A 26971-nucleotide genomic window follows, 5' to 3' on the forward strand; every position below is an offset into this window, starting at 1 on the left:
CTAGGAATTGTGGGTGCTAACAGCTTAACTGTGGGCTAGGTGTTTAAGAATAGCAACTCAGGCATATTTTCAACAACCAGGTATACAGAAATATTCCGATGTCTGTAAGCATATAAATGTTGTATTCGGAATATGGCTGCAACCTGAATATATACCTTAAACAGAATTCGATGTGCATTTAAATGTAGTCATTCATCATGTACTAGCTTTTACTACTTATTCCGAACACCAGCAAGTGAAATTTTATGACCTTATGTTATGCTGTTCTTATACTGTGTGAATATGTCTGCAGAATCATTTATTAATACTGGGCCTCCTTGTGTTTGACGTGACTGTCCATCGGCACCAGCTTTACCACTGTCTCCATTTAAACTTAAAACCTGCTCCCAAAGGCACTATTTTCAACAATGTAACATGGCAACACTTGGATCATGGCATCCTGCCCTGCCTCAAATACTTCTGCAATTATTTTTTTTACAAGTTTGGTCTTGAGGTACAACAAATGTTTATGTGACCTTAGAATACATCTGAATACTTCTATAAGCATTGATGTTGAGGCAATGATTTTAATCTGTAACCCATATGTTTCTGTGTTAGATATCATTTGTAGTGGCAGTGAATGTGATTGGCCAGCGGATGGATTTCTTTGCCCTTCTGCACTCTTTTGCCCTGATCACAGTTCTGGGACGTCGACGCAGGAAGGCTATTGGTGAAGTTTGGTCCAGATACTGCTGCTTTACTGCCAGCTTAATGGTGTTCCAATATTTGCTCTGTATCGGGGTGCCTCCTGCACTCTGTACTGGTACGTCACAAAATATTTATTAAGAAGCCACTTTTCTTTAATGCACACAACAGTGCAACTGCAGAGCAATGGTGTAAAATGTCAGGCTTTTAAATAACTTAATTATAGGGGTGAAATAGCACTAACAACCTCATGATATGATAAAAGTACAACTCAATATCATGGTTTGTTGTATGTAATGATATTATTTGTTTAGAGAAATTGATGATTTTTTTTAATTGTTAAGCTTTTAGAAGTAACTTGTTAAATCAAACCATCAAAATGATAACTATTTTACATTTCCTCATCACAAGGAAATCATAAGGGTCATCCTTAGGAGACATTATGGGTAATCACTCAGTAATTGTGTTGTAATAAAGAAACATTCACCTTGAAATACAGTAAATGTAATATTCTCTAAAAATAGTTCTCTGCTCTCTACAACATGCTGACAATAATTTATACATTGTTCTGCAGATTATCCTTGGAGGAAAGGCTCTAAGGCTCTCAGCTCCAATCAGATAAAATGGTTGTATTTGCCAGATTTCGCCATGCAGCCTAACCCCACTTTCATATTTTGTGAGTCTGTTCATGCACACAATGTATGAATGAATGTAGTTTTCTTACCATCTTCTTTTTTATTATTATTATTATTATTATTATTATTATTATTATTATTATTATTATTACTGTTATTATTATTTATGTATTTAAAAAAAATTTATTATAATTATTCATAGCACTTTCACTATGGTCATCTTTGTGTTTCTTTCCATTCTTTTTGTAGATGACTTCTTGCTGTTGATGGTAGCCTCTCTGCAGTGGCAGGTGTTTGAAGAAGAGAATAAGGCCTCTGTGAGACTTGTGGCAGGGGAAAATGTGGAGATCAGTAGAAACCTAGACCCTCGTTCTCTTAACCAATACACAACAGTTGGCAATTTTCTGCACTGCCGGTGTGTATATGTGTGTCTGGCAAGGTGGATCCTAGTGGAACCTTGTTATATTGCTCCTATGCAGCTAATTACAGACATTCAACTTTATTTTGTATCAAAGACAATTATATAGCCACATTGATATTACTAACTGTTTTGGTCCTGGTCCTTGGTGTTCCAGTGATATGTTTAAGATGCTCTTGTTAGTTTTTCTTGATGACTCAGAAGTGCAGTACTCAAAGAAGAGGGAAAGTGTATTTAGCAGCGGGCAGTCTCTCCAGGATTTCGTGATTGTGCGATTGCAGAAATGAAGGCAAAATCAAGCAAAGTCTGCAATATTTGGAGGAGTTTGGCAATTTTTCAAAATTACCACAGATTTTCCACAGATTTGGGCCAAGACATGTTATGTGATGCCATCATGTCAAGGTGCATTCAGTCAAAGCAGTCTTCAATTCATATGCCTCGAACAATAAAACAATATTGTAAAACAATTTAGTGCAATTACAAATTTGAAAATTCAAGTAGTTTTCCGCAAAAAAAAAAAAGAGCACAGAAGACTTTGCATTTTGAAAAAATCTGCAACAAAATCAGGCATTTTGGTTGCAACAATCACAAAACAACTCCGTGAAATCCTGTACGGACTGTTAAGTAGGAATGGAAAGCAGTTGCCAAAATAGCTAAAATGATTTACTCACTGTTTCCTTCAAATTCTGTATAAACACAAGTTTTAACCAAGGAAAAACATTTTTCCTTTTTGCTCCTAGTCACATTTAAAACTGTGCTTTACTGTTTAAAATGGATAAGGCATATAGGATCTGCTCCTGAGATCAATAATTGATGATGATGGAGGTCAAGGGGTGTTATAATAAATTTAGTAATAAATGAGTAAAACACATAAATCAAATCTGGATGAAACTGAGTTTGTAAGTGATAATCGTGCATGAGCTGGAAAATAGGCACTAAAGATTTGCTATATGTTTGGTTGAAGATTTGTTGTCACTACAGCTGGTCATGTCATTTTTTAACAAACCAAAAGGTGTATTATTTTGATGTATGTCTATATCGATGTGTGTGTTTTTAGGTCATATCTTGACATGGCAAAGGTCTTTGTATTCAGTTACTTCTTCTGGTTGGTTTTATGCCTGGTTTTCATCACTGGCACCACACGTATCAACATATTCTGCCTGGGCTATCTGGTGGCCTGCTTCTATTTCATGCTTTTTGGAGACACAGTGCTGCTGCAGCCTGTACACTACATACTCAGACTGTGGGACTGCCTTATTGCCTACACCTGTGTGGTGATTTGCCTGAAGAACTTTATCTCTGTAAGTATGCATGCAAGTAATAATTAAATTCAACCATCAAAGCAAGAAAAAGGGATGCTTTACAGAAAACACAGAAAACAGTCTGTGGAAAAGGTGTTGAAAAGTGCTAAGAGTATTTTCAAGTGCTTATATCACTATTTATATTATGTGCACACAATTACATAAAGCAATTACAGACAAAATTGAAAGTTGATAAGTTGGTAGATTTAGTTAGATAAATTTCACTGACATAAAGATAATTCAATAGTATTTAATAATCTTTAATCTATAATAAATCTAATTAGTCTTTGTGTTTAACATCATTTGGTTTGAGTTGACGCCCTAGTATGCATTCTGTAGTCATTGTTTCCTTGCTTTTGTTGTCCACCCTGTTAATTCACTCTTATTGTGTGTGTGTGTGTGTGCGCGTGCGTGCGTGTGCATGCATCTAGCTGGGATCCTGTGGTTATCTGGACAGTCTTTTAAAGAAAGCCTGTTGGCTCATTCAGGCATTCAGCATGTTCTGTACTATCAAAGGCTATGATGTGCGTAAGTAAATATTAGCCTTGTCTTGGCCTGCAAGTGTTTAATAAAGATAAATATGCAGCTAATAATAAACACATAAAGTTGTGTGTGTTTTTATATTATAGTATATTTATATGTAGTGGATGTAGCAAAACGTAAGCGCATAGTACACACTTATGTACTGTGTATAATGTGTATAAATCAGTCAGGTGTTATCAGCATTTTTGTTCAATTAAAACAGTGCCTTAAATTAGCATACCATTAGTTATTTGGTTCTTTGCGAATTCTCAGGCCTCCCTTGCCCTTTCAGATCTCATTACTTATTACATGTTCAAGTAATGTATGCACCAGTCTTGCAATTTTTGCATTGGCTTTCTTAGTTTATGTAAAGTAGCACAGCTACTTTATGACATATATACCTTTTTATGACACAGCTGATTGAATAAGTTTTTTTTTTAAATTATCCTAAAAACATTTTTATTTAAAGGCTTGTACTGTAAATTATTTGAAGAATTTGAAATATTAAAAAAAATCCATAAAATGCCAATTTCAAAGGTTTGACCAAAGTTAAGACCAAATACATGCTGTAGGTATATGTAAATGTGAATGTACATATGAAGATGTATGTTTCTAAACATTCTGTATGTGTTTGTGCATGTAGCTAAACCTAGTGATGACTGTGAGTTGCCAGTGGGAGAAGCTGGTATTGTGTGGGATGCAGTTTGTTTTACTGTGCTTCTGGCTCAAAGGAGAATATTTCTCAGTTACTACTTCTTGTATGTTGTATCTGACCTTAAAGCCTGTAAGATCCTTGCCTCCAGGTAAGAAACTAACTGACATTTACCTTCTGAACCTTTATGGAAATATATAAAGATAATAATATTTATTCTATATATTTTACTTGTAAAAGGCACATCATGTATAGTAATTCAGTTAATATGCTGATTGTATGATTGACGTTAAATTGATTGCTGATTGCATATATAATATAATTTGCAAATTTAATGCAAATGTAAGGTAATGCAAATAATTTAGGACTGTTCCATAAAATAATCTGCTGTCTTCATATGTTCAAGGGGTGCAGAACTATTTGAAGCCAAGGTAAAGAAACGTGTGGCAGCTAGACTGGAGCTGGAGAAGAAATCTGTGGAACTACTGAAAAAACAGTATGTGTGTGTGTGTGTCTGTGTCTGTGTCTGTGTGTGTGTCTGTGTGTGTCTGTGTGTGTCTGTGTGTGTGCGTGTGCGTATGCATGTGCATGTGTGCTGTTGTATTACTTCAAACCAAAGGAAAACAGTCCTGTGCGATTTCTTTACAACCCAGTTTTATGGATGTTACAAACAATATTTGTTAACTTCAACATAAATAGGCTGCTTTGACCACCTACACTATATGGCTAAAAGTATGTGGAGTCTTACCTCCATATGTGGGCCTTCCCCAAACATTTGCCACAAAGTTGGAGACACATACTTTTCTATAATGTCTTTGTATGCTGTAGCATTAAGATTTCCTTTCACTGTAACAAAGGGGCCCAAACCTGTTCCAGCATGACAATACTCCCTTTGCAAAAGGATTGGTTTGGAAGCACTCAAGTGGCCTGCACAGAGCCCTGACCTCAACCCCACTGAACACCTTTGTGATGAATTGGAATGCCAACTGCATGCCAGGCCTCCTTCCCCAAAATCAGCACCCAAACTCATCAAAGCTCTTGTGATGGAATGGGCAAATCCCCACAGCAACATTACAAAATCTATTGGAAAGCCTTCCCAGAAAATTGGAGGCTGACATGACAGCTGGGGTTGGAGTTTTACTTACAGTTATTCTACTGTGTGCTACAGTTGTGTGTCTGGTCTTTTTTCTTTCTAGGATGGAGAAGATCAAGTTAAAACAAAAGGGTCAACCAGAACAGGCTGCCATAACACTGGACACAAAAGGGCCTGGACTAAAAAGTGATGCAGAGCAAAAAGGTAATCAAATTCATGTGTCTGGACTATACTAACTAACTGTATTATGCACTAACAATTTGAAATCGTTTGGACATTTCCCTGTCTAGTAACTTGGACTTTTTCATGTGATTGTTTCCTTGCTGGGTACAAATAGTCATCATGACTGTGGCCCCATGTGGGTTGCCTATAATAGGTCCTAGCTATGTCATGTCCATCCTCTTTCCCTTTCTTGTCTTGCTGAAGAGATGAGGGAGTGAATTCAAAAATGCTAAATTTATATAGACTTTTTCTATTTTTCCTCTTTCTCAACCTCTTGAATTGAGCTCTTTGTTCTACTAGTCCCTGGTGGATTTGGATGACAGACATTATCACTGCCCAAATCCTTTCGGATTTTTAATGAACACTTACAGAGTCTTGCTACAATTTAACTGCAGCATAATACTGATAGCAAAAAGGCAATACTGCTGACTACTCACTGATGTCCTCTGAAATTGATAAAACTGCCTGTAGTAAAGCAAAAAAGGAGACAGAGTGGCTGAACCCTCTAAGAAAAAATGTACGTCCTTTGCTGTGTATTACAGCAGGAAGAGAAACGGGAAGAATGCTTGGTTGTTCAGCACGTATAAGGAAACAACAGAAGTTGGAAGAGCTTAGTACAGTACTGACATGTTCTAATTTGTTGCTTCTGATCCCGTTGACAGTACTTCAGCACACTATGAGAGCATTTTGAAAATCAGAACATAATGCAGTAATGCAACTCAAATGTGCTACAGGGTGGAATTCAGGCTGTCTTAGCAAAACCAAAGCTGGATCCTCTTGAAACAACAAAACATTTGTGATGCTCAGCCCAAATGGGCTACTCGGCTATTCCTCAACGTGCCAGATTCATTAAAGAGATTTTATGTGTTTAGGGTACATGCTGGCTGCAGTAGAAAAAGCAAAAACATTATGGTTGAGATCTATGCCACTGGTAGAGACTCTAGTGGCCACTAGTGGTAGTTTAAACAAGTAATTTTAGAACTTCAGAAAATCACCCAACAAGTGCTTGGCCTATTTGGGAACTTTAAGTAAAACCTTCTCCTTCTGGTAAGAAGATTTCAAGCTTCATCAGAAATTCTAAGAAGTACTTAAAATATAAATTGATTTGATTTGTATAACACTTTTCTTGGTCACTACATATATTCCAAAAATGAAGAAGTGAACAGGTGTCTTCAAACTTTTGACATAGTGTGCTAGTGTGGATCATGTTGGGGTTTTGCATGAACCATGAACACAAGGAGGTTGTTCCATTAATTTGTTTGAGACCAGACAGACAACTTGCTGCAGAGTGTAATTCATAGAAAGGGCAGAGATGGATGTTTTGGTAGTTTTGGCCAAAATAAAATTTAAAAATAGCCAAATCTATTATTTTCCACTAATGCAGATGTTATGGATGCCACTGTAATGGATGACATCAGACAGACAATGCAAACATTGTTGTTGATACCCGAATTTGGTCAAACAGAACATGGTAAGGTTATTGACAAGTCCTGCATACACCTTAACTGACAGACTGGACCTGCTGTCCCAGATGCAGTGGCCAGAGCATGAACATGACAAAGCATGGACGTTTTATAGTCTACAGTACATCATATGGTCAGATGTATGTGTACATCAATATGTAGGCCTTCCCCAAACTGCTGCCACAAAGTTTGAAGTGCACAATTCTATAGGATCACTTTGTATGCTGTAGCATTGCAATTTCTCTTCAATGGAACTACGGGGTCCAAACATGTTCCAACGTGACATGCACAAAGTGAGGTCCATGAAGACGTTTGGTGTGGAAGAACTCGAGTGGCCTGCCCAGAGTCTTGACGTTAACCCCACTGAATACCTTTGTGTTGGATGAATTTGATTGCTGACTGTGCCCAGGCTTCCTCATTTGACACCACTGCCTGACCTCAATAATGTGGGTGAACTGGCAAATCCTCACAAACTCATTTCAGAGGAGTGGGGGTTATTGTATAAGCAAAAGGGGACTAAATCTGGAATTGAATATTTAACAGGCATATACTGTATAGGTGTAATGGTCAGGTGTCCACAAACTTGGCCATATAGTGTATGTGGTGTCACTGTCACATGACAGCATGCAGGAAAACTTCACTAGTATGAAAGGAACCCCCTCAGGCAGTCATCTGTTATTCATAGAAACATGGTAACGTGCATGACCTTCCATTTTCTAGAGGAAAGTGATCATCAGATGGAATGGTGGAAACCATGGACTTCTCGCCCCTCTGGTGAGTAGACATTTTTGTTGTCTCAGAAACCTTTTGTCATATCAGCGCTTTTTAGGTATTAATTCATTAATTAGGACCCTACATGTTGTGCATACACAATCAGTGAAAAGTTTTTTTTCTGCTCATAATTTCATCTATTTTAAAATAATTAAAATAGTATTATCATTATGAAATGGCACAAATGGAATCATGCGGTGACCAAGAAAAGTGTTAAACAAATAAAATCTGATATTTTAAATACTTAACAGTAATCCTGATGAAGCCATGCATATGCGTAACATCTAAGACAACTTCATGAGGGAACCACACTGTTCATAAAGTTCTCAAATAGAAGTACTTGGGGAAATTATTTAATTTTCAGTAAAATTGACTTGCTTTAAGTAATATATATATATATATATACATATATATATATATATATATATATATATATATATATATATATATATATATTGATTAAAAAAATAAATGTATACATGGGCAGTAATGTCACCATTTACACAGTAGTGTATACATTTAACTACACTTATCTAACTCTCAAAAAATAAGTAAATAAAATAAAACCTGCACTTACACCTGCTCTTACACCTCTACTCTGTGCACTTTGCTCCTCTACTACTCTAGAATGAAAAATCTTGTATGAAAAACTTGTATTGTTCTCTGCTTGATGTATCGCTTTGCTGGGGAAATGAGGAAATTCATTTGTAAATCCCTTTGAATAACAGCGTCTGCTAAATGAATAAAATGTAAACTATATATAGATTAATGTAATGTAAAGAATAATGTAAATTGAAAAATTATTTAAATCTTTATATGAGATTTCATCTGCAGAAATGACATGTGCAGAACAAAACCAACAGATAGAGGCAAAATCTGCATTTACAAGTTTACAGTATGGTATACTACAATATTGTATACTAATATTGAAGTAGATGAACAATTATATGGTAAAACTCCTTTATATTTTTTTTTTGTCTCTTGATGAAAGCAAAGCTCATTATACTGTACCTTCTCATACAGTTCACAGATACATGAAAAAAGGACACAATGCTATGTAAGAGAGAAAAGTAGTTAGAAAATTAGTGCTACAATCTTTAACATGAGCTAGATTCATAAGCTAGAGAGAGGCAAACAAGCAGCTTAATCATGTTTTGATGACTACATTTGCAAACAATGATGTAACTGTTCCAGCATGTTTTGGGAGGAGGGAAGAACCAGGAGTAAACTCATGTGGGAATTGGAAGAACATGCAAAACTCTGCACAGACAGTAACCCAAGTTCAGGGTCAAATTGGGGACCCTGGAACTGTGAGGCAGCAATGCTACTTGCTGCAACACTGTGTGGAACTAATTTTGCTTATGGTGGATATATAAAGCATATAACTGTTATAACTATAGGTGGCAGGTTAGAAGTTCCTGATATGTGATCAAAATGTAATCTATTTTTTCAAGGCTCAGATAATTCATATTCCCTCTAAATCTACATTTAAATATAGTAAGTATTTCAAGGATATAATAAATGCGTGTGTTTTATTATGTAGTCTGGGACTCCTGTGGGTATCGCCTCTTTGAAAGTGACAGTGAGGAAGAGGAGGGAGAAGTGGATACCAAGACAGAGGAAGAATCTGTGCCAAAAAAGAAATCTGCTCTTCAGGTTAGAAATATCAAGATCAAACAGAAGTAGAAATGCCACACACAAATGTGTTTTACTCGGAGATTTCCCTCGCTTTGCTTCACAGTTGGCTTATGAGGCTTGGGTAACAGGGTCCACGGCTGCTCTCAAGTCCCATAAGAGGGATGAGGTACAATTGAAGAGAGAAGAGGAAAGAGCGAAGAGGGAACAGTGCAAAGAACAGGGTAACAGTCTCAGAAACACACAATTGTCACATAAATTTATCTTTGCATTATGCATTATTGTGTTTTACCTAGCTGGTATTAAGTGCCAGTAGTATGCGCCAACCCAAACCCTAAAAACTGTGAAAATGCATTGTGGATATGTGCAGGCACAGAAAGCTTTGAGTCTAGTGGAGATGAGTTGGAAGACTCATGTCCTGAGCCAGAGGAAGGAGAGAAAGGTATCACTAGCTTCTGGTTATCAAGGAATTACACTGTGAATTTGTGCAGTGCAAATGAAATTAAACATTGTATTAATGCAAAACAATGCCTTTATGCAACTTATTCAGATTTTGTACCATTAGCATGTTTTCCTTATGCTGCATCATAATTCAATCAGTGTCATTTAAAGAACATGGAGGAATTTGAGAAATTTGAAATTAAAATGTGTATGAAAGCAATAAAGAATTAATTGCTATTATAATGTCTGGAGGCATATACCTGATTCTTTCAAAAGGTATATTCTCTCATTTTTGTCTTGCAGCTAAAATATCAGAGCGGATTATTGACTGTCTGAAGTTTAGCTTGGTCTTCTTCTGGTCCCTTATTGATGATATAACAGCAGGTTTGAACTCATTCTGTAAGGACAATCTGGACATTTCAAAGGTGCTGTGCTTGGAAAGGGCACTGCTGAACCAACAACAGAACAAGGTACATGATTAGCACAATACAGTATGTTAATCTAAAATAAAAAAAACAATTGTGCTTTTATTTATTAATCTTTTGCTTGAAGGGGACATGGACAGCTTTTGTACACTCTGTTAAATAGTAATCTAATAGCACTATACTCATTCATTTTCTTTTTCCCCCCTCGATCTGTGTTTAGGGTAGAGATGTGTCCCATGAAAGTATCCATGAATTTTACCAGAACTGTCTGTCCAGACAGGGCACACAAACCCTGTTGGATGAGGAGATAATTACACATACCAATTCACCACCACCATTGCCTATCAGTCTTCATGGCTATGGCCAACTAAGGAGTGCCAACTCTAAACACTCCTGGAACAGCAGTATATCCAGGTGACTATGTCCTGAAAAATCAATAATTAATTAACTTGCATTACATTATCTGCTTCTTACATGCCCATTAGTGATATAACCAAATATGAATACATTACTCAAGATGAGAGATTGAACAGATAAACAAATACATATGTAGATATGAATAGAATTTGTGTGCATAGGAACTGGTATCTTGCAGGATGAAACAAAAATTATTGCACAAGTGTGGTGTTTTCACTTTCATGTAGACCTTGACAGGCTTAGGTATGAAGCTCATGCGCAGGAATGCTTGGATTCGGCAAAATTCTCACCCCAATTGTAACTCTAAAACCACATACAAGACTTAAAACAAGCCCAAATTGTATATGGATTGGACACTGGAGATGCATTCTTCTTTTTCTCAGTTTTGGCATGGTAAACAAGTTAACAGTGGTGCACACATATTTCTGATTTATTCTGATTCTAAAATTGTTAAAAGAAAGAAAATCTTCCTGGGAAAATCATACATCATTGTAATTATTATTATATATTATAAACATCATTATAATGAAATGGCAATTAAAGGACCCCATTTTGACAAACAGCAGCACTGTCCCAGCTATTTAGTAGATAAACTTTCTGATCTTTCTGGAATGTAACAAACCCCCAAACTAAAGTAAATTGTATAAAATGTTATTAGATGGTTGATAACTTTAAACAACAGTTCCCAGATTTGAGAAAGACATCATTGCTTTGAAACATAGTTAGCTCGCTTACTCAGTTACATTATATAGAAAATAGAAAGAAGGACGGGCATAATATAGCTAATAATCACTAATTTGTAAATCTTTTCTATGCCTGTTTTTTTCTTTCTGTTTTTCTGGGGGGGGCTTTAGCTGTCAGACCGATGAGACCATGCTAATGTCACGTCAGCCAACTCTCAACGATGACATTGATGATGCCCCCTGTTTAGCATCACCCAAAACTGAGCAATTTCATTCTCAACTATCCACTGAAGAGCGACGTCGGAAACTTTTCAAATCAGCCAACATAGACATGGTCTCATTTGATCAAGGGAGCCTTCTGCTGAAGTAGGATTTGCTGTTGATGCTATCACAAATCTTTTGAGTTTGTATTTAATTCACCGTTTAATAGATTTTGTCTTTTATTAGTCTTATTAGTCCCCCCCCCCCCCCCCCATTTTTTTTCTCTGAAGCCATGAAGAATCAGCTGCTATAAAGATAGTGGATAAAGAAGCAGAAGAGAAAATGGATAGTGAATGGGAGGATGGAGAAGAAGATGAGAAAAGAAAATGGGAGGAAAAGCAAGAAGATGAGCAGTTTGAAATGACACATGAATTGCTTAAGTCAGCATCACTGGACTCAGTGGTCATGGAGGTGATGAGTGAGAATATTTCAGAACCTCGGCCACTTACTCAGGAGACCAGAGCCCTCACTGCCAGTGAACTGCTGCTTAACAAGTGAGATACACATTATCTGATATGCACACACAAATCAATATATTTATATTCATTTTATATATCCTTATCATCAACAGTAATGGTAATACAAAAATCAAGCTATTATTAGAGGTAAACTGAATGTTATAGATGCCTGCTCTGACATGCACACATGCTAGCACCTTAAATACAGTGGTGCTTGAATGTTTGTGAACCCTTTAGAATTGTCTATATATATGCATAAATATGACCTAAAACATCATTAGATTTTCACATATGTCCTAAAAGAGAAAAAAGTTAAAGAAATGAGACAAAAACATTATACAGGTTAATTTTTTTATTAAGGAAAATGATCCAATATTACATATCTGTGAGTGGTAAAAAAAAAATATGTGACCGTCTAGGATTAGCAGTTTAATTTGAAGGTGCAATCAGAGTCTGGTGTTTTCAATCAATGGGGTGAATGATCAAGATCAGGCGTGAGTGAGTGCCCTGTTTTATTTAAAGAACAGGGATCTATCAAAGTCTGGTTTTCACAACACGTTTGTGGAAGTGTATCATTGCATGAACAATGGAGATTTCTGAGGACCTTAGAAGAAGAGTTGTTGATGCTCATCAGACTTGAAAAGGTTATAAAATCCTCTCTAGAGAGTTTGGACTCCACCAATCCACAGTCAGAGAGGACTGTGTACAAATGGAGGAAATTTAAAACCCTTGTTACCCTCCCCGAAGGAGCCAGGGTAACTTCTAAGCTACTAAAGGCCTCTGTCACAATGGCTTATGGTAATGTTCATGAGACCACCAACAGGAGAACACAACAACAATGGTGTTCATGGCAGAGTTGCAAGGAGAAAGCCACTGGTTTCCAAAAATAACATTGGTGACCATCTGAAGTTTGCTCAAGATCATGTAGACAAGCCAGAATGTTGTTGGGAATTTTTTTTGTGGATAGATGAGACCAAAATAAATTTTTTTTTTCAGTAAGAAGGGTTATGTTTGCAGAACACTTAATTTCAGCATAAGAACCTTATCCCATCTGTGAAATGTGCTGGTGGTAGTCTCATGGTTTGGGCCTGTTTTGCTACATGTGGGCCAGGACAGTTTGACATCTTTGTTCATCATTGATGGAACAATGAATTCTGAATTATACCAGCGAATTCTACAGGAAAGTGTCAGGACCTCTGTCCATGAACCGAATCTCAAGAGAAAGTGGGACATGCAGCAAGACAACAACCCTAAGTACACAAGTCATTCTACCAAAGAATGGTTAAAGAACAATCAAGTTAATGTTTCGGAATGGTCAAGTCAAAGTCCTATCTTAGTCCAATAGAAATGCTGTGGAAAGAAGTGAAGCAAGTAGTTCCCTTTCAAAAGGAACGAGATTTTGCATGAGCTATACGCTGTGGGAAGCTCCCTTGCATGTGACCAGTATCTGAAGCTTGTGTAACATCATGCCTATTTATAGGCCTGACATGATCAGGTGAGATGGCAATTAAGCCTGCTGCGTGATATTAAAAACAGCACCTGTGAACCGCACCATCAGCCTTATTATCTTCAGCGAGACTGCATGTCGGTCGTTTTTTTAATGCTCGCAAAAAGACTCTTCATTTTCTCTCTATCTTTTCAAAAAAGAAAAAGAAATCTCTTTACCTTTCTGTCCCTTTAAAAAAAGAGAGAGAGGAAAAACAGAGAGAATTCAGGAAGTGTGTTACACTTTGCTCCCGTTTCATCACGGGGGAACGGACACACTTTCTGTGTCAATTGTCTAGTGGTGGAGCACGCCAGGGCAGCCCTCGAGAGGTCTTTGTTAACAACTTACAATTAGGCAGCTCCGCTCGCGACTCGCTCTCTTATTGGCTGAGGGGGGTTCAGTTTCAGAGCCTCGTGGATCTGGGACAGACGCTGCTGAGGCAGCCAGCCGGTTCAGGTCCTGGGGATCTCGTATGGATCTGGAAGAGGAGCCGGAGTCCTCCGGTCCGGCTCTCTGCCGGATTTTGGAGCTCGCATCGCAACTCCTCCATCTGCTATGGAAAGCCAAAAAAAATAAAATAAACAAATTAATAAATAATAATTTCCTCTCTGACTCTGAGGAGCCAGAAGAGTGTGCTAAAATCTGAGAGCAGCTTTCAAGCATATAAAGAGCTGCTTGAAGTGATTACTAAGTCTGGATGAGCCTTTTTTCTCCCCAGTGAAAATAAATCTCCCACACACTGCAGAAAACTCCCCTTTTTTCCAGAAGTGAATGACAAAATATCATGCTTCTGGGGAAAACCTTATATAAGCCGTATTTATAACACCGCAATGTCTGATTATTCGACCATCATGGGGAATGAACATCACAGCAATTTGGCTATGCTGAAGGTGGAGGAGACGCTTGCAAGTTACCTTTCTCCATCGGCGGCAGATAATTTAGGGGGCCGGCTTTGCAATCCAAGCCATGTAAGGCCACCGCGGCATTGGTGGGCAAGCCCTAGGTGGTAGTGGGGCTTGCTTGTGGGTCACTGTATGCAATGGCAGTGTTGCAGGCCTACAAGACAGGCCTGCTGAGTGAGTTTGACATATGGCCGCATTCAGCCAGTTCCTTCCCTATTGTGTCAATTTCACCAGCACTAGTGTGAGGGAGGCACAGAAGGCAAGTGTGGTGGCCCGCCTTCCCCTGCAGACAGCCAGGGGAACTGGATGGCTACAGTCGCAGTCTGTTACTAGGCCTGATCTGAGAATGGTCATAAAGGCCAAGAAGACAAAGGAGGAGTGGTCCTGAGGGGCCATGGAGGGACGTATCAGGGGACATGAGGTTGTTAGGGCAGTTAGCCCCCAGTACTACTGTAGAGCCTCCCCTGGCCAAGGCTGTCCCAAGTTTTCAGTGTTCTCTGGTCAGCGAGCTGTCACAGGGCAACGAAAATCTGATGCTTTCCCTCCAGTAGAATGCGGTAAAAGTTAACTTCACTAAAAGGCCATCTGGCCACGTGATGGGTTCTATCTACCATAGAAAAGGGTTACTGTGTCCAGTTCAGAGCTTGACCCCCCCGGTTCAGAGGTGTGTTTACGACAGTAGTCAGCACAGAGCAGAGCCTGACGTTAGCGCAGGAAGTAAGATCCCTCTTGGACAAAGTACCACAGAACTTGTTCCCCATTCCCTGAGGGAGGGTGGATTTTACAGCCATTATTTCCTGGTCCGCAAAAAAGATGGGAGTATGGAGCCAATTTTGAATCTGCGTCATCTGAACTGTACTCTTCATACATACAGGTTTAAGATGCTGATGCTCAAACTTATCATTCCACAGATTCAGTTTGAGGACTGGTTTGTGACGATAGATATAAAGGATGCATATTTCCACATAGAAATATTGCCCAGTCACAGGAAGTTCCTGAGGTTTGTGATTGGAGGCAACACATACCAATATTGGGTTCTTCCCTTCAGGCTAGCTTTATCCCCTTGCACCTTCACAAAGTGCACGTATGTCATTCTGGCTCCATTGTGACTACAGGCCATCCGTGTACTAAACTACCTGGACAACTGGTTAATTCTAGCACAATCCAGAGAACTGGCGATTCAACATCGCGATGTTGTTCTTGCCCACATGAAGAGTTTGGGGCTCAGGTTGAACCTCAAGAAAAGTATGCTTTCTCCAGTGCAGAGGACAACTTTTCTAGAGGTTATAAAGATTCTACTATGATGAGGGCGTTTCTATTCCCAACATGCGTAGGGTCAATCCTATCAACATTGAGCAAGATAAAGCTGGCATCCCCTCCAGTCTCTACGGGAGACTGTTGGGGCTTATGACAGCAGCAGCCAACATCTGGGTTTTGTCTGAGGATTAAACCGCTGAGAATAATCAGTGTCACGTGGCGATGCCTATGTGCTCTGGGAATTTGGAGGCGTCCCCGGTTTCTAGCCTTGGGTCACACTCTAGTGGTGTCTTCTTATCGCAAGACGGTAATTACAGACACCTCCCTCATGTGCTGGGACATGGTTGTAGACGGCTGTCCAGCTCAAGGTCTCTGGAGCAGCCCGCATCTGGAGTGGAATATAAATCGCCTTGAAATGCGGGCTGTGTTTCTAGCACTGAAATTCTTTCTTCCTCAATTGAGAGGTCACCATGTGTTAGTTGTGACAGACAACACAGCAGTGGTCTCACATATCAACCAACAGGGAGGATTATGTTCCCGACCCTGTTCAGGCAAAGGGAAAGTTTTTTCAGTGAGTGCAATGTACATTCTGGGCAACTGGAATGTAGGGGCAGACATCCTGTTGAGGCAGGGGCTGAGGTCCAGGGATTGGAGGCTCCATCCACAAGTGGTGGAGTCCATATGGCAGAGGTTCGGCCAAGCGGAAATGGATGTGTTTGCCTCTGAGGAGACACCACACTGTCCTCTGTGATTTTCCCTCACTCCTCCCGCACCACTGGGGCTGGACGTCATGGTGCACATGTGGCCGAGGTCACATCTGTACGTTCCTCCCATGATCGCTCTGCTCATACAAGTTCTGGCGAAAGGTCACCAAAACTGTCTACATCTGCTGCTAGTGGCACCTTATTGGCCAGCTCAAATATGGTTCTCAGAGATAATATCCCTGCTGGATGGCACTCCTTGGGAGATTCCCATCAACAGGGATTTACTGTCTCAAGCCAGAGGGCTGATTTATCACCCTCGGCCGGAACTATGGAAATTGTGGGTCTGGCCCCTGAGGGGCATCAGCTCATAGATTCTGGTGTCACAACTGAGGTTTTAGAGACCATGTTGAACGCTAGAGCACCATCCACCAGGACATTGTATGTGCTCAAGTGGCGACTTTTTGTCTCGTGGTGTGAGGAATATCTGTTAGACCCAGTGAACTACGCAATAGCTACAGTCCTGGAGTTCTTACAAGGACGTTTCTCAGCAAGGTTGGCTCCTTCTACATCAGGGTCTACATGGCCGCCATTTTGGCCAGCCACACCCTGTTGATGGAGCCTCTGTGGTGCAACATTCTCTAATTTATAGAACTATAATTGGTATCAGGCGGCTGAGGCCCATCTGCAGATCATGCATACCTTCCTGGGACCTTTCTGTGTTCCTGGAAGGTCTGTCAGGTGCCCCATTTGAGCCTTTAGAGTCAACCTCAGAGAAGCTTCTGACTCTAAAGGTAGCTCTTCTGCTGGCCCTGGCATCTCTTAAGCGAGTAGGTGATCTACAAGCTCTCTTTGTTGCTCGTTCCTGCCTTGACTTTGCCCCTGGATTAGCCAAGGCCTTCCTGTGTCCTAGGCCGGATTATATTCCTAGAGTGCCTAGGTGTGCTGCCCAGCCAGTAGTGTTTCATGCTTTCTACCCTCCTCTGTTCCTCACACCGGAACAAGAGAAATTGCACCTACTGTGTCCAGTAATTGCTCTCTTTACTTACGTCCACCGCTCCGGCTGGTGGCGTAAGTCAGAGCAGCTGATGTTCGACTTTGGCAGAGACAGTAGAGGTGATGCTGTGTCAAAGCAGTGCATCTCTACTTGGATAGTGGAAGCAATCTCTATCACTTATGAGGCATGCAGTCTCGCTACGCCTTTGGGCAAACTCCTCTATGGGTGTCGCCTCCTCAAAGCCTTTGTCCAAAGGGGTACCCTTACAGGATGTGTGTGCTGCAGCGGGGTGGTCTACACCACACATTTTCATTCAATATTACAGCCTGGATATACATTCCACCCCAGGCTCAAGTAACTGCAGTGACCCTTGGGCTCGGATCTTTTTATACAGGCCATACCCTCAGTATGATGGAGTGGGTATTGTCGTTTCCACAGCGTATAGGTCACACAACGTTGAATTCCCTTTGAAAGGGAATGTCTGGGTTACACGTGTAACCCTGTTCCCTGAGAAGGGAACGAGATGTTGTGTAACTTTGTCATACTGGGGCATGCCTGTGAATTGCATCTTTACTTCAGATAATAGAGGCTGATGGCATGGTTCACAGGTGCTGTTTTTATATCACGCGACGCTTTTAATTGCCACGTCACCTGATCATGGCAGGCCTATAAATAGGCATGATGTTACACAAGCTTCAGATACTGGTCACACACAAGGGTGCTTCCCACAGCATATAGCTCATGCAATGTCTCGTTCTCAGGGAACAGGGTTGCATGCATAACCCAGACATTTTTATGAGGAAACCCACCAACATCCCAGAGCTGTAGCTGTTCTGTACTGAGAATTGGGCTAACATTCCTCCAAGCCGATGTGCAGGACTGAACAACAGTAACCGGAAACATTTAGTTGCAGTTATTACTGCACAAGTGGGTCACACCAGATACTGAAAGCAAAGGTTCACATACTTTTGCCACTCACAGATATCTAATATTGCATCATTTTCCTCAATAAATAAATGACCAAGTATAATATTTTTGTCCCATTTGTTAAATTGGTTCTCTTTGTCTATTTTCAGGACTGAAAATCTGATATTGCAGCTATATAGAAAATTCTAAAGACTTCACAAACTCTCAACCACCACTTTATTACTTACTGGCATTCATGCATGAGTGTCTTGGTGTTGATTTTTCAGATTGTTGAAAAATATACAGATTCAGTGGCTGTTCTTTGCTATCTAGTTAGATTTCTCTAGCTGGGTCTAGTAGTTGGTGTTAGAAAAGATGCACTGGTGTTAGAAAATATTCCAATTCAAAGAAACAAAATCTTTGTTTCTTTTAAGAATGAATGTGAAAAAATTATGTAGACAGTTAAATGTATGTAGCTAGACTAGTATAGTGTAGCTTGTACGAGAAAACTAATCAACCTAGTTTCACTGGCCAATCAGGGCTGGAAAATTCTGTAGGCTATGGTTATGCTTTTTCTCATGCAAACTACGACGCAAAAAAACATGCACACAACTTTCTCTCTTGACAACAGACTAATATTGGTTCACAGAATTAAAGATGTGATATTTAATTCTGAAAGTAATCAAGAATTCATATAAATTCATATCATTTAATGAAAATCTGTCAGACCAAAATGTTGGCACGAACATAGTGTAACAACAAATATTGTCACATCTGTTGCTTAGTTGTATTTTTACAGTGTATCAAAAAGCAATTCATGATAACATACCCCAACCCTAAAAGTATGTTCCAGATCCCAGAAATTGATGAGTCGGATAAGTTCTACCACTCATTACCACGGCTCCTGCAGCTCATCTTTGCCCTCTATAACACCATGGTCTCCCAGTCAGAGATGCTCTGCTACTTCGTCATCATTCTAAACCACATGGTGTCCGCCTCACTGCTCACGCTCTTCCTCCCCATCCTCATATTCCTCTGGGCTATGCTCTCCGTTCCTCGGCCCACTAAGCGATTCTGGATGACTGCCATCATCTACACTGAGGTCAGAGAAAATATATGATGTTCCCTGAAACTGTGTTTTATATAGATTTGTTGAATGACCCTCAGCTATTGCCTTTTAAAATACTATTCTTCATAATTTGCCTTCATATATCACAAATCAGTGCAGTCACTTGACTTGTGCTTGATTTAGTTTGGGTTCACTTCATATAGAAATATGGCCTTTATATGCATTAGTACACACAGATCTGGAACTCATTTATTATTATTATTATTATTATTATTATTTATTTATTTATTTTTTTTAAAGTAGTGAAAAAAGGAAGGACTTTGTGTGTGAATACAACTGCTTTACTTAATGATAAATTGTGTAATATTTAATTATTTTCCTACAAGTCTCTCTCTCTCTCTCTCTCTCTTATCTTTTTCTTGTAAATATGCACTGTTAACAATGTTATTGTCTTTTCTGAGCCTTCAATATAATGCCAAAAAAAGTTATTTATTTGTTGTTAGACCATCAGAGCAGACTTTCAGTCTTACTAACTTGCTGTTTTAAAGCACTACAATAATTAACACAAGAAGTGTACTGCAAAGGGCACCGCAGCTGTGCAGAGGGGGTGCTATTTCTGCTCCTGGTTTAAAATGAGTGTAAAATGTAGACCAGCATTCAATCAATAGACTCAGAAAAGAAGGGATGCAAACAGAGCTACTACCACCTAATTATTTTCTTATCCATGAATTAACAAATCCTGCCTCCTGTGCTAAGATTGGCTAGTAGCTTTTACTGTCAAAGAGTTTGAACATTGAAGTATTGAGGATTGTGCTAGCTCAGTAGCTCAATGAGTTAAACATAAAATGAAATGTCCTTTTACTTCTGTAATTCTTTCTGGATAAGGGTACCTGCCAAATGCAACAAATATAAATGTAAGACATTGGGGAATTATCTATATTAATATGTGAGTGGGAAAACAAAACATGTCTCTGCTCCCCAATAGTTTTACTACTAGCCAGTCATAGTGCAGGATTTTCAGAATTTTACAGTAGTTTCAGTCACCTATATCCAGGTTGACAATACTATGTCACATCATTATATGGACAAGAAGTACTAGAGGACTCCTACCCTGAAGAGTTACATGTTTGACCTGCTAAACTAATTATGTAGCTGTCTATAAGTAGGATCAGGTGTTTTTAATATGAAAAATTTGAAATTATGCAGAGCAGTGAATTGTCGATGCCCTTATGTAGTGTTTTATATCCTGTACCCTTAGATCATTGGTCACCAACCCTGTCCCTGGAGATCTAGCACCCTGAAGACTTTAGCTCCAACCATAATTGTGCCCAACTGACCATCTAATTATTGCCTTAAGAACTTCTTGAGATTTTGATTGGAGATGAAACCTACAGGAAGGTAGATCTCAAGGAAGAGGGTTGGTGACCACTGCCTTAGAATGTGTGTTGAAAAAGCTGTGCCATCTATGATAGTCTGACAAAGTATGCCTAGTGTTATTGTTTTCTGGAGTTGTTCTAAAGCATTTTTGGGATTAGTTTGTATGAGCTGAGCCAACAGTCTCTATGGCTTGTTCTATAGCAGTGTTAAACCCTCTCGATGTCTCTTCATTTCTTTCTCTCAGCTTACAGTGGTAGTGAAGTACTTCTTCCAGTTCGGCTTCTTTCCTTGGACTACCTCTGCATATCGCGGCATTAATGCTGAGCGGCCATTTGCTCTGCCAAACATCATAGGAGTGGAAAAGAAAGATGGATATGTTCTGTTCGATCTTATTCAGCTACTTGCTCTTTTCTTCCATCGTTCCATCCTCAAGGTGGTGCAGGCAATGTACATATTGCTCACATACAAATTAGTGTCTAGATGACACAACTAAAATATTGTTGTTGTTTTTTCAGCTAATTATTTATCACTTATGCACAGGAATAGACATACCTTTTTTTTTCTTTTCTTTTTTTTTTCTTCTTCAAAACATCAGCCAAAAGAGTAAAACATTCCATTGACAGGCTACTTAATTTTACACTACCGGGCAAATGTTCTGACAAACCTGCTCACAGAATTGTAGAATAATAACGATGACAATAACACTATAAAATATCACATGTAATTATGTAGTGACAAAGGAAAGCTTGAAACAATTCAAAACTATTTTATATGTAAAATTCTCAGCAGTATCTTTGTATGTTCTTGGCGTCTTCTCAACCAGCTTTAAGAGGGAACCAGCTAGAAAACTTGGTATATTTGGTATAAGTCATCAAATATACAGAGCCAATTCTACTAAGTTCTAAATGAAGACTACCTATTTAGGGAAATCTATTTAATTCTAAGAAAATCTATTAAAATACATTTTGTTTAAAAAATAAATGTATACTTATTATGTACAGTCATGTGAAAAATAAGTACACCCCATGGATTTTGTTTTTGTTGACATATTTGGACAAGAAAATATGTGATCCTCTTTGAAACAGTGCCTATTAATGAGTGATACACTCTATCAAATGGCACATAAATTGACATTTTGTAGTAATTTTCACGATTTAAATGAATAAAAAATCAGACCAGTCACATGGAAAAAGTAAGTACACCCCTACATTTATCACACCTTGAAATCCATAAAATTGGAATCAGGTGTTCAAGATTGGGTGCCCGTGATTAGAACCTGCTTAGGGAGTGCAGGTGGAACCTGTCTTATTTATACCCCTCTCATATCTAGTGTCTGGTGTTCCCTTTGCTATTGAGGCGTGGGGTGTCATCATGACACGATCTAAAGAGTGATGTAGTTCTTCAAAAAAAAGGTTGTGGATACCTGTGAGTCTGGGAAGGGATTTAAAAAGATCTCCAAATTATTTGAAATATATCATTCCACTGTAAGGAAAATAATCTACAAATGGCGAAGATTTTAAATGACTGCCAAATTGTCCAAGACTGGTTGTCCCAGCAAATTCAGCCCAAGAGCAGACCGTCTGATGCAAAAAGAATTCTCCAAGAACCCCAAAGTTTCATCACAGGATCTGCTAGTAAGTCTTGCAGCTGTTGGGGTCGAAGTTCATGCTTCACAAATTTGACCTGCATGTGAGGCATATAGGAAAAGACTAGGCCTTTTGGAATAATGTGCTCTGGATAGACAAATGAAAGATAGAGTTGTTTGGCCACACTAACAACAGACATATTTGGCACAGACCAAAGAGCCTTTCAGGAGAAGCACCTCATACCAACTGTGAAGCACAGTGGTGGAAATGTTATAGTGTGTGGTTGTTTCACTTCCTCAAGGACTGGACAACTTGCATTCATTGATTCAACTATGAATTCTGCATCATATCAAAGAGTGCATGAAGATAGTGTGAGTTGAACTGAAAGTGAACCTTTCAACAGGATAATGATCCTAAGCACACTAGCAAATCCACCAAGGAATGGCTCAAAAAACAGAAATGGAGGGTTATGGAATGGCCTAGTCAAAGCCCAGATTTGGATCCCATTGAAATGTTGTGGGGGGATTTGAAATGGGCAGTACATGCAAGAAAACCCTCAGACATCTAGCAAATGAAAGAATATTGCATGGTCAAAAAATTCCAGCAAGCCTGCTGGAAAATTATGCAAAATGCCTACAAGAAATTATTTCTGCTAAAGGGGGCAGCACTAGCTTCTGAGGCCAAGAGTGAACTTATTTTTCCACAGAAGAATATCACATCTATTAATATATTGGTTGAAGAAATGACTGAAAAAGCTAATTTTCATTGTGGTTTGGTTCAAGTATATCAACTTTATCAATAGGCACTGTTTCAAAGATGATCAAATTTTTGTTTGTCCAAATATGTCAAAAAAGCCAACAATTTCCATGGGGCATACTTATTTTTGTACATGATGTATATAATAAATGTATAATGTATTAATGTAAGTATTTTTATTTGTCTCAGTAGCTAATTTCAACCATAAGCCTTTATCAAAATTGTGAGCCAGCGGAGATACTTGTAATTGCATTTGAAAGGCTTTATTATAAAGACTAGCAACCAATCCAAAACTTCAGACCATGCCAAGGTCAAAAACAGTCAGTGTGTCAGGAGCTCAGCAAACAGACAAAACTAGGCAAATCCAAAAATCCAAAACCAGAACACTGAACAAGGTCAAGAAACCAGATTATCATACTCAAAGGTCAAGACTTGGCATGTCAGCTAATGATACACTAATGATACACTAATGATACATAAGTCCACATGGTGAGAGCCATAGATAATCACAGCCTTGCATAAGTAAGTGACATTTTGTACACAGTATGGTCAAATGTTCTGTTTATTTTTTTCTCTGCTAGCAGAAATAGATCCCGAAGAAGCCACTCTCACTTTATAACATGCTGGATAGATAGCTCACACTGATTTGTACATTCCCATTTAAGGTGTTTCAGGTAAAACGGAGTCCCTTCTTACTTTTCATCTACATCTGATTAGCTTTGAAATTTTAAGCCAAACGTTATATTTCTAAAAAGTATTGTTTGCCATGTCCTCTGATTGTGTAGCTAACACTACTGCACTAACCATTTTGAACTAGGCAGTGGAATTTTACATAGCAAACACAGACAAGTGGAATGATACATACAGTGAAATGTCCCAGTGCAGTTATAGGAAATATAGGCACTCTTGGAACGCTGCTTAACCAATCAAATTAGTGGCCTGGTACTAATGTAACTGTGTATATTGAGCGATACGTCACGTGAGCAGAGTGTCTGTGTGTGATGGAGTCCAAGTGAGTGTAATCAGCAATCAGGCAAACAATCACCGGCAATCTAAATCATTTATATCTCTAATCTCAGCCATATAGCAAAATCATTCTTTGTAGATGGTGTTAAAAGTTACTTATGGGCCAGGCTTCCGTCATCTGCTATTGTTTTGCTACAATGATTACTGGGACTTGGGTTCGGTGCACTCAAGTCTGCATCCAATCCATCCTCGAGATCAAGAGCATATCTGGGTAAATTCATGCGTCCCCTGGTACTTGCATTCTTGAGTATTGAACTTCGGCTGTTGATGATGGCATGGAACGAGTACACAAAGATGCAAGATCGCATAAGAACGCATATTGAGAAAAGGCTCGGTTGTTGTAGTCCGTGTTTTTAGGCTGCAAAGCATTCAGGGAACTGGAGTCAAATGCCAATTCCAGTGCTGACACGACAAAAATTTCTTTAAGACAACGAAAAATATCTAATCTAGTTTGCCCAAACTTTTGACTGGTAGTGTAACCAGTGTGACTATTGGGCAATATTTTGACACTGCTACTATGAGATCTCTATTTTCAAATAAATTGCACTTTCCTAACTCACATTGTCATTTTTAATATAGATAATTCCAAAACCCTTCCTTCTGACTCTTTTATGAAACCTTTGCAGATGTACAATTTACATATCTTGGTTACAATCTATTGGAAAAATTGTTATGTCTGTAGATAATTCTGACATTAATTTAGTCTTAGTGGATCTAACCTTTCCAATGAACCAAAAATGGTCAAAAACAAGTTAAGCATAAACAAAAGAATTTAAAGTTCAAGTCTTTCAGATTACAGTGTCATGTTGGGTATGTGTCATGAATTAAAAAGCATGAGCATTCCAAAAAGTGATGTTAGAGACCAACAGAAATACGTTATGCTTGTTTGTGTGGTGTCTTGTTGCAGTGTCATGGCCTCTGGGATAACAAAGAGGTGGAGATGCCTGATTTCTTTAAGAAGCTGAAAAGGAAAGCCGAAAAAAACAGGCTAAGTGGAGGAACAAGAGAAGAAAAAGGAGATATGAAAAGACGACTTCGTTTCTTTCCTCTTCAGTCCTCTACTGCTAAGTTCTTTTTCAGACCAAAAGGAAAAGACAACTCAGAAAGCCATGGTGCGTGATTGTATGTATAATATTAAACATGTTATTGCATGTGTGAGTATTATTATTTTTATTATTATTATCATTATTATTATGAGTTACTATCACTGCTGGCTGCAACATGTAAAATAAAAGTCCACCCTGAAAGACATATATGTTTATATTAAAAAATATATTTGTGTTGTGTTTAGCGATTCGGGTGCTAATATGTTGGTTAGTGCTGTGTATTTGTTATTCCAGTGAAATGCGGTTGTGTGTAGTAATGATGTACCTGGGGGAAATTAGTAGAACACTTGTGTTTACACAATGTACAGTACTGTGAAAAAGTATTGGCCTGATTTCTTCTGTTTTTGTGTATATCTCGTACTAAATTGTTTCAGAAATGAAAACAAAATCTAACATAAAACAAATGCAACCTGAGTAAACAGAAAATACAGTTTTTAAATTATAATGTTATTATTTATTGAAGCAAAAATGTTATCTAATACCAACTGGACCTGTGTGAAAATGTATTTGCCCCTGTAGTTACTAATTACCCAAATCTGTGGAACTCATTCATAATGGGGTTCAGCTGGACTAGACACAACCAGGCCTGATTACTGCAAACCCTGGTCAATCAAATGAACACTTCAATAAAACTTTTTCAGCAGCATGAAGTTAAAAGGTTTTACAGTAAGACACTGTCCCAAAACTAAAAGAAATTCCAGAAATGGTGATGAAGAAGGTGATTGAAATACATCAGTTTGCGAAGGGTTACAAAGCTATTTCAAAGGCTTTGGGACTCAAAAGGACCACAGTGAGAGCCATTATCTACAAATGTTGGGGGGTGACGGACTGCACAGTAGTGAACCTTCCCAGAAGTGCCTGATCTTCCAAAATTCCTCCAAGAGCACAGCAATGACTCATCCAGCAAGTCACAAAAGAGCCAAGGACAACATCAAAGGAACTACAGGCCTCTCTTGCATCAATAAAGGTCACTGTTCAGGACTCTACTATCAAAGACACTGGGCAAAAACAGCATCCATGGAAGAGTGGCAAGGTGAAAACCACTGCTAACCCAGAAGAACATTAAGGCTCATCTGAATTTTGCCAAAACACACCTTGATGATCCACAGACCTTTTGGGAGAATGTTTTGTGGACTGATGAGTCGAACATGGAACTGTTTGGAAGACAGGGGTTCCGTTACATCTGGCGTAAACCAAACACAGAATTCCACAAAAAGAATATCATACCTTCATGGTGGTGGCAGTATGATGGTGTGATGATTTGCTGCTTCAGGGCCTGGGCAACTTGCAATAATTGAGGGAAACATGAATTCTGCTCTCTACCAGAAAATCCTAATGGAGAATGTCTGGTCTTCAGTCCGTAAATTGAAACTCAAGCATAACTGGATTATGCAGCTAGACAATAATCCAAAGCATAGGAGTAAGTCCTAGTCCTAGAAGTATGTAAAAGACTGAACTCCAGTTATCAGAAACATTGGTTGCAGTTATTGCTGCTAAAGGTGGCACTACCAGATTTTAAGTTTAAGGGGCCATTAATTTTTTCATGTGGGTTTTTAGACAACTTTTTTCACTTTAATAAAATAAATAAATAAATAACTGTATTGTGTGTTTACAAAAGGTTGCCTTTGTTTTATGTTGTATTTCGTTTGAATATCTAAAACTATTTAGTATGAGATACACAAAAACAGATAAATCAGGATGGGGCAAATACTTTTTTCACA

General features: G+C 38.8%; 1 protein-coding gene across 4 annotated transcripts in view; it reads left to right on the forward strand.

Annotated features, from left to right (window-relative positions):
• Nucleotides 1–26971, forward strand: part of si:dkey-11f4.7 (piezo-type mechanosensitive ion channel component 2) — an 81362-nt gene that overhangs the window by 36894 nt on the left and 17497 nt on the right. For 2 of the 4 annotated variants that reach the window (XM_053680218.1, XM_053680216.1), the window contains 20 exons: nucleotides 293–493; nucleotides 598–802; nucleotides 1259–1360; nucleotides 1569–1734; nucleotides 2795–3038; nucleotides 3470–3566; nucleotides 4204–4363; nucleotides 4619–4708; nucleotides 5409–5509; nucleotides 7711–7764; nucleotides 9305–9417; nucleotides 9503–9620; nucleotides 9767–9838; nucleotides 10141–10307; nucleotides 10483–10676; nucleotides 11534–11728; nucleotides 11854–12117; nucleotides 19174–19432; nucleotides 21021–21209; nucleotides 25052–25256. In XM_053680218.1, the coding sequence (XP_053536193.1) occupies nucleotides 293–493; nucleotides 598–802; nucleotides 1259–1360; nucleotides 1569–1734; nucleotides 2795–3038; nucleotides 3470–3566; nucleotides 4204–4363; nucleotides 4619–4708; nucleotides 5409–5509; nucleotides 7711–7764; nucleotides 9305–9417; nucleotides 9503–9620; nucleotides 9767–9838; nucleotides 10141–10307; nucleotides 10483–10676; nucleotides 11534–11728; nucleotides 11854–12117; nucleotides 19174–19432; nucleotides 21021–21209; nucleotides 25052–25256 (3196 nt within the window). The remainder of the gene's footprint in view (nucleotides 1–292; nucleotides 494–597; nucleotides 803–1258; nucleotides 1361–1568; nucleotides 1735–2794; nucleotides 3039–3469; nucleotides 3567–4203; nucleotides 4364–4618; nucleotides 4709–5408; nucleotides 5510–7710; nucleotides 7765–9304; nucleotides 9418–9502; nucleotides 9621–9766; nucleotides 9839–10140; nucleotides 10308–10482; nucleotides 10677–11533; nucleotides 11729–11853; nucleotides 12118–19173; nucleotides 19433–21020; nucleotides 21210–25051; nucleotides 25257–26971) is intronic. The other 2 variants (XM_053680217.1, XM_053680215.1) reach the window with 2 other exon arrangements.

This window comes from Ictalurus punctatus, chromosome 5, assembly GCF_001660625.3.
Source record: "Ictalurus punctatus breed USDA103 chromosome 5, Coco_2.0, whole genome shotgun sequence".
Classification (NCBI taxonomy): Eukaryota; Metazoa; Chordata; class Actinopteri; order Siluriformes; family Ictaluridae; genus Ictalurus; species Ictalurus punctatus.